The sequence below is a fragment of the Salvelinus sp. IW2-2015 genome, linkage group LG22 (genome assembly GCF_002910315.2).
Source record: "Salvelinus sp. IW2-2015 linkage group LG22, ASM291031v2, whole genome shotgun sequence".
Classification (NCBI taxonomy): Eukaryota; Metazoa; Chordata; class Actinopteri; order Salmoniformes; family Salmonidae; genus Salvelinus; species Salvelinus sp. IW2-2015.
The window spans coordinates 25,049,106-25,057,894 of NC_036862.1; the positions used below are offsets into that span (position 1 = coordinate 25,049,106).

The 8,789-nt window shown below is 41.4% G+C and overlaps 1 protein-coding gene across 1 annotated transcript in view; it reads left to right on the plus strand.

The window, feature by feature from the left end:
* The window catches only part of LOC111982831 (2-(3-amino-3-carboxypropyl)histidine synthase subunit 1-like), a 119,808-nt gene extending 113,243 nt beyond the window's left edge, over positions 1-6,565 (plus strand). Inside the window, 2 exon segments of the mRNA XM_024014451.2 lie at positions 5,401-5,535; positions 6,058-6,565. Of these exon segments, the coding sequence (XP_023870219.2) occupies positions 5,401-5,535; positions 6,058-6,156 (234 nt within the window). The 3' untranslated portion in view covers positions 6,157-6,565.
* The last annotated feature ends 2,224 nt before the right edge of the window (positions 6,566-8,789 follow it).

The window sequence follows — 8,789 nt, forward strand, 5'->3', positions numbered from 1 at the left end:
TGCTCTCTCTCTCGCGTGCTCTCTCTCTCGCGTGCTCTCTCTCTCGCGTGCTCTCTCTCCTGTGATCTCTCTCTTGCTCTCTCTCTCTCGCGTGCTCTCTCTTGCGTGCTCTCTCAATTCAAGGGGCTTTATTGGCTTGGGAAACATATCTTTACATTGCCAAAGCAAGTGAAATGTATAAACAAAAGTGAAATAAACAATAAAAAGTGAACAGTAAATATTACACTCACACGAGTTTGAAAAGAATAAAGACATTTCAAATGTCATATTATGTCTATATACAGTGTTGTAGCGAAGTGCAAACATTTGAAGTACAAAAGGGAAAATAAATAAATATGGGTTGGATTTACAATGGTGTTTGTTCTGGTTGCCCTTTTCTTGTGGCAACAGGTCACACATCTTGCTGTTGTGATGGCACGCTGTGGTATTGCACCCAGTAGATATGGGAGTTTATCAAAATTGGGTTTGCTTTCAAATTCTTTATGGGTCTGTGTAATCTGAGGGACATATGTGTCTCTAATATGGTCATACATTTGGCAGGAGGTTAGGAAGTGCAGCTTAGTTTCCACCACATTTTGTGGGCAGTGTGCACATAGCCTGTCTTCTCTTGAGAGCCATGCCTGCCTATGGCGATCTTTCTCAATAGCAAGGCTATGCTCACTGAGTCTGTACATAGTCAAAGCTTTCCTTCATTTTGGGTCAGTCACAGTGGTCAGGTACTCTGCCACTGTGTACTCTCTGTTTAGGGCCAAATAGCATTCTAGTTTGCTCTGTTTTTTTGTTAATTCTTTCCAATGTGTAAAGTTATATATTTTTTTTTTCCTCGTGATTTGGTTGGGTCTAATTGTGTTGCTGTCTTGAGGTTGTTTGTTATTTGTTATATATCCACAAAGATTGGAGAAGGGGTTAATCCACACATCTCTGTTTTGGATAGATAACTCTTCGTGTTGTTGTTTGTTTAGTGTGTCCCAATTTTCCCAGAAGTGGTTAGATTCTATGGATTCTTCAATTGCTTTGAGCTGATTTCTGACGTGCTGTTCCTTCTGAGTCCTGTACTCCCTGACGAAGGCCATGCAGCCGAAACGCGTCGGTTTTTAAACAACTTTGTTTCTATTGAACATGCCATACTAATAAAGGCATTTTAATTAATTATATGAAGAYTGCCTTGGTCCTCCTTTCTTTTTGATGACCAATTTACACCTTTTACCAAAGAGCACCTTCTATCTACCAAAATATACTATAGTGTACCTTAGTAGCGCTTCCCTTCCTCCTCTTTCTACTTGTGCTGTTCCTTCTGTTTCCGTAGTGTATTTCTGTATTGTTTTAGTGATTCATCATAGTGAAGTGAGGTTTTCTGGGTCTGTATGTTTTTGGTTGGACAGGATTCTCAATTTCTTTCTTACATTTTTAGATTTGATAGGGAAGCTGAAAGGTCAAATATACTGTTTAGGCTTTCTACTGCCAAGTTTACACCTTCACTATTACAGTGAAATGTTTTGTCCAGGAAGTTGTCTAAAAGGGATTGAATTTGTTGTTGCCTAAATGTTTTTTGGTAGGTTTCTACACTACTTCCATCTATAGCATTTCTTAATATTGTGCAGTTCCTTTGGTTTTGACACTTTGCATCGGTTATTGACTGGAAGCGTAATATGCTGAAAACAGGTGACTAGCGGAATGACAACAACATTGTAGTTAAAGAAGAGATGGAGAGAGGGACAGAGACACCTAACATTGGTACATTTAGAAACTACTTTCTACACTAGTCATATACTTTGCACAAGAACCACCACCCTCTTTGAGTAAGAAATCATGAATGTATTTACGTGAAATGCCTGTGTTTGCCGTGGATCTCTCTCGGTGAACAGGGCAGCCTTGGAAAGGGAGTTGGGCCTTTTCGCGGCACGCTTGTAAGGCTCCGATTGTCCGAAATGGTTACAACAAGTATTCTACTGTTGTCTTTCTCTGTTGTTGTCCGGTATCTGGGGACTTGTCGTGGTGTCCTGAACAGAACTACAGAGTTGATTTTCCTTCCATTCGCTCTTGAAGATGCTTCTTTGAATATAGGCTAGCCAGCCGTGTCGATGGTTCCTAGTGGGGTGATGAGAGTAGCGTAATACGATGGTTTGAGTAGAGTAGTAGGATGGTCCCACTTAAATCACTTTCGAAGATACTTTACTCAGGACAGCTAGTCAGCCGTACCAGTGATTGTCCGGGAGGTGAGTTTATCGTCTCAAACTCGTGTTGAGATTCAAAGTTCAAACCACTTTAAATGTGCACCTGCAGCTTCACGCTTTTCTGGTCTCTGTTTTTTCTTAACTCATCATTTTTACAGTTTGTAGTAAAGCGTTGGTTCCGACAGGCTGACATGCTCTCTGACCTCACTCAGGGGCAGTGGCTACTTACTGTGTACAGTTATAAAAAAAACTATTATCTCTTATAGCTTCTCCAATCACATCCCTCTCTTAACAAAACACTTTCATAATTTTTCATATTACATGCACAACGCATAGTATGGAAACTTTGTATGTTCTGGGTATACTTTTCAAGTTACAGTAGTTCCTTTTTAACATTTTTAATGACGTCACAAAATAACAGACAAAATGACATTAGTGTTCTATAGATGGCCTCTGACCGTTCCCCACGTTCTATGTTAGAAATATTGCTCCAGTAGTTGCTTTTGAACGTGTTAGATTTTCAGCTGGAAAAAGGTCTGTTGAGACAAAGCAGATTCCTTTGGTGAATTTGGAGAGGGAGACCTGACTCTTCTCCCCTTGATTTACAACAGGACGTGAGTTGTTAACCCCCACTAGTTATTCCTCTGCGGGTGAGAGGGGGTCTGACTGAAGTTATTCATTGCAAACCTGATCTGACCTATTTAGATTCTCATGGACAGTCATGACACTCTCTTCAGGTAGACTGTGATTTTGCTGTGATCTGATAGGGGTGTTAGTGGGCTGACTGGGAACACTCTGAGAGACTCCGGGTTGAGGTCAGTGATAAAGTAATCTACAGTACTACTGCCAAGGGATGAGCTCTCTCTCTCTCTCTCTCACTGACTGACTATAGTGTACACTAGCAGCACAGCGGACCAGCTCCCCCCGATGATGGCCTCGTCACACTGCATCCCAGCTGCAGCTTGTTTTTTTAACTAGAAGGAGATGGATCTGATAAGCAAATGATTGTTTGTGTGCTCCTGCTGAGGTAGTGCATCCCTTAAGACAGGCATTGGTTGCACGGTGATAACAAGCACAGGGGTGTGAATATGATGTGGTCTGCATTTTAGAGGCATGGAGAGGTGTTAATGTAAGCACTATCAGTCATTATTCTTTCGAATAATGAGTCATATGGAATGAGAAATTAGTCATATGCTTAACATGTACTGTTTATATAGATATTTGGTTAGTTTCTAAACAGGAAATGTGCCCCTGGTATGATAATTAGCAGGATGATCAGCATGGTCATATTTTAAGCTGTGGTCCAATGTCAGTACATTCCATATCTGTGATCATGCACTGTTTACAAGTCCAATCCTACGCTGCTGCTATGATATTGACTAATGCTGTAGATGGTGTGTGACTGTGATTCACCCACTAATAAGATCAATTTGTGTTCAGAAGCTTCCTAGTAAAATGTGCCTTGGCTTCCCTGACAGACCTTTTTCAAATAGTATCAATACATATAAATGATTTGCGCCGTCTGCAGTGGTGTGTATGTTTAAGTTAATTCACCTCTTGTCATCCCTGCTAATCGACTGTATCTGTGTCTGTGTGCTCTGCTTTCCTCTGTGGCATTCGGAGATGAGGAAGAGAGAGATATGGGAGGAGAGGGAGCAGTGGTTATTTTCAGAGCGTCTCATGTTATATTTATAGTCAATAAGACACACTTGCCTCCTGTCAGCAGAGGGATTAGCAGGAGCAGCTAGTTTACACAGAGAGGGGGGAGGGAGGGAAGAAGATAAGAAAGAACAATTTGTGATTGATAAGAATCAATTACATTATTGGCCAGGGCTGTGATGATACCTGTATTGCAATATTTTTTCCATGGCAAAAATGAAAACACGAAGCAGACCAAACACTTTGGTCCCTGCTGTATGTAGAATATTGTGTGCTATAGCTTGGTAAAAAATTAATACATGTGACTCTGGATGACAACATAATGATGTTTGTTTCCAGCATTAGGGCTGTTTTCCTAAAGAAGTTAAATCTGCTTTGTGTTTTGTTTCCTTGCCACGTTATTAACGAGTATTGCGATACTGGTATTATCCTGGCTCTAGTATTGACATGGCTTAACATGATAGCAAAGGGGAAATTATTGTAATTGTAGGCAGAACATGTACAATACTAGAGTTGTTTATGGAATTTATCAAATTTAAAACTCCCTGACCTGTGTCTTTTGAATAGAGATAATTGGAAAATCTTCTGTATTATAAATGCACTCTCTTTATATCGCTATATAGTGCACTATAAAGGCTATTCCCAATATAGTGCACTATAAAGGCTATTCCCAATATAGTGCACTATAAAGGGCTATTCCCAATATAGTGCACTATAAAAAAGGCTATTCCCAATATAGTGCACTATAAAGGCTATTCCCCAATAAGTCACTATACAAAGGCTATTCCCAATATAGTGCACTATAAAGGCTATTCCCAATATAGTGCACTATAAAGGCTATTCCCAATATAGTGCACTATAAAGGCTATTCCCTATATAGTGCACTATAAAGGCTATTCCCTATATAGTGCACTATAAAGGCTATTCCCTATAGTGCACTATAAAGGCTATTCCCTATATAGTGCACTATAAAGGCTATTCCCTATATAGTGCACTATAAAGGGAATTGGGTGCCATTTGGAAAGCAGACACAGTTAGCTAGGTAGAAATATAGTGACATCCACGCTTGTCATCCACACTCAATATTTTGACACCTGTCTGGCATGTGTGTGAAGTCAGACGTTGTGCCATTGTTTTCTGCATACTGCTGTGCTCCATACAATACTTCTCTCCTTCACTGTTTCTACTCAACCAACACTTCTGCCTTTTCCATCAGACCACTCCCTACCTCAATGACATACCAATGTCAGGGAAAGCCATACCAATTCCAGTCATTTGTGGAAATGAATAGAAATTCAAATCATGAATTGAAATGAAACCTTGATTACAACTATAGGCAGCTCAGGAATTAAATAGTTCAATGGAAAAGGACTGACATGTAACTGGCCCCAGGCCCTGATTATAAGCTATGAACAGTATGATGGGCTGTAGTAAAAGAACAGGACAGGACAAATCAACGGAGTGCTGGAAGCCCTCTGTCTTGGTTGTGTTGTCTGTGTGTGCAGGTAATCTATGTTTAACCTCTCGGTCTCCTGTCCTCTCTGCTCTCCATCCCCTCCTCTACCAGGCAGCTGTGGCTCTGCAGCAGGTGGGCTGGCAGGAGGTGTACCCCATGGATTTCTACTCCAATCAGAGCCTGGGGCCATGGGCGCCCAACCACCCCGACAACCAACCAGCTCGGCCCACCCGCAAACAGACACAGGTGAGTAGGGCAGAAGATGAATGACAGGATGTGGCAGGAGATGAAACCCGGGTGTGCCAGAGTGCTTGAGCCTCTCGTGTGGTGTGTGTGTTGTGTGTGTGTTGGTGTGCCTTTGTGTGGTGGGTGTGTTGTGTGTGTGTGTGTGTGTGTGTGTGTGTGTGTGTGTCAGTCACATGGCTTATATGGAAGAGCTGACAGAGAGCAAGCACGTCACCATAGTGACACCCAGAGGTACACTGACAACAGGACACATTTCATGATTTTTTTTATTTCTTATTTGATTTGTGTTGATTCAATGTTACATAGTCTGACACTATGTTATAAATTCTGTACAATGACTTTTAAATGTGAACAGTCAAATGTATGCATTCCATTTGGATTAATATTTCCTTGCTATGAACATTCGTTGTGAGTTTTCTTGTCATCTGACCACACATGTTAAACGTATCAGGGGTAAGTAATATCAGGGGTAGGTACTGTCACAGTCCCAAATCTTAACTCTCTCCCACTGTTTCCCTACAGAAGACTGGCTCACAGCCAGCCCCTCTCTCCGCTCCCTCACAGCAGTCTAAACAGTGTGGACAGAACCAGTGCGCTCCTTGTGGCTGTCAGGGAGAATGACACGTACACCACCATCTTATCATGGTGATCGGTTGGAGCCAGGCCAGCCTAGAGGGGAGTGAGTCTATCTACCACCCACAGGAGGGCTTTCACTCTGAGCCCTGCTCAACACCTCACCTCCTCCAGGAGACAGAGAACCAGAGACACTTCACCTCAGATACCCCTCCGTTGTTGTCCTGACGGAATGGACTATACTGCATCTAAGGGTTGTTACCTTTTAAAGTGTGTATGTGTTGAGCACAGAGAAACTGAGGCAATGTATGTCTGTGTATGAAGAGGGTGAATAAGTGCAGGAATGTGTGTGAGTGGGTGTGCATTCCTGTATATTTGTCTGTGAAAGAGAGAGGGAGGGAGGAGAATGATATAATAAGTTGGTGTGTGGGGGTAATAAAGAGAGAGGAAAACAGAAGGATGGCCTGAGTTGATTGTGTTAGATGCCAGGGGATGTGGGTGGCTTTGGTTAAATACAAGCCACTTATCCCTGAAACAGAAGGAAGCTGCCAACCACTTTACACTGGTAACCCACAGACTATATTAAAGAAGAGAATGCATTTGGTCAAAAGATGAGACATGCCGTTTTTCTCCATTTCAAGCTTGTTTTCTTTCTATTATATTATACAGTAACAGTCAAAAGTTTGGACACCTACTCATTCAAGGGTTTTTCTTCATTAGTACTATTTTCTACATTGTAGAATAATAGTGAAGACATCAATACTATGAAATAAAACATGGAATCATGTAGTAACCAAAAAAGAGTTTAAAAAATCTAAATATATTTTGTATTTGAGATTCTTTAAAGTAGCCACCCTTTGCCTTGATGACAGCTTTGCACACTCTTGGCATTCTCTCAACCAGCTTAATGCGTCATGAGGTAGTCACCAGGAATGCATTTCAATTGTGCCGTGTTAAACGTTCATTTGTGGAATTTCTTTGTTTCAGACGATCAGTTGTGTTGTGACAAGGTAGGGGTGGTATACAGAAGATAGCCCTATTTGGTAAAAGACCAAGTCCATATTATGGCAAGAACAGCTCAAATAAGCAAAGGGAAATGACAGAATCATTACTTTGAGGCATGAAGGTCAGTTTCTTCAAGTGCAGTCGCTATAACCATCAAGCGCTATGATGAAACTGCAAGCGCTATGATGAAACTGGTTCTCCAGAGTTACCTCTGCTGCAGAGGATAAGTTCATTAGAGTTACCAGCCTCAGAAATTGCAACCCAAATAAATGCTTCACAGAGTTCAAGTAACAGACATCTCAACATCAACTGTTCAGAGGAGACTGTGTGAATCAGGCCTTCATGGTCAAATTGCTGTAAAGAAACCAATACTAAAGGACACCAATAATAAGAAGAGCCTTGTTTGGGCCAAGAAACACAAGCAATGGACATTAGATAGGTGGAAATCTGGCCTTTGGTCTGATGAGTCCAAATTTGAGATTTTTGTTTCCAACCGCTGTGTCTTTGTGAGACGCAGAGAAGGAGAACGGATGATCTCCGCATGTATGGTTCCCACCGTGAACCATGGAGGTGTGATGGTGTGGAGGTGCTTCGCTGGTGACACTGATTTATTTACAATTCAAGGCACACTTAACCAGCATGGCTACCACAGCATTCTGCAGCGATACTCCATCCCATCTGGTTTACGCTTAGTGGGACTATCATTTGTTTTTCAACAGGACAATGACCCAAAACACACCTCTAGGCCGTGTAAGGGGAGTGATGGTGCTGCATCAGATGACCTGGCCTCCACAATCACCTGACCTCAACCAAATTGAGATGGTTTGGGAAGAGTTGGACTGCAGAGTGAAGGAAAAGCAGCCAACAATTGCTCAGCATATGTGGGAACTCCTTCAAGACTGTTGGAAAAGCATTCCTCATGAATCTTTTTGAGAGAATGCCAAGAGTGTGTAAAGCTGCCAAGGCAAAGGGTGGCTACTCAAATATTAAATATATTTTGATTTGTTGAAAACTTTTTTGGTTACTACAGTATTCTGTATGTGTTATTTCATAGTTTTGATATCTTCACTATTATTCTACAATGTAGAAAATAGTACACATATAGAAAAACCCTTGAATGAGTAGGTGTCCAAACTTTTGACTGGTACTCTATGTACAATAAATACTTTGTAACAACAACAAGAGATTACAAATGCAATCGGTCATTCATGTTGACTTCGCCACTCTCTTCATACGGGTCTTGTCACTCCAATGACTCATATTTAAATCGGACTAATAATCAACATTAAACTATGCTGAAATGACCATGTATGTATTGCATTTGTCAAGTTTATCAATGAAAATATACATAATAACATGATTTAATTCAAAAAGGAAGAAATGATGGAACGTGCTGCTATATTTAACATGTCTACCATGCAGGAGCAATTTGAAGAGTGTGTCAGACAGGAGGTCCTGGTTGGGGCTGTGTACTAGTCCGTCACAACTACCTCTCATCATTTATTAATGACCTGAGTCTGTCAGCGGAACATTCTCACACTGACTCACTAGAGATGATTGACAGCTGTGTGTGATGTGGCCTAAGCTAGGCTAGTTCCCTGAGTACATCTCTCTCTAGGTGATCTACTACAGTCTCTTTGATGTCACATGTACGGTACCCCTCTGATGTCACAAGG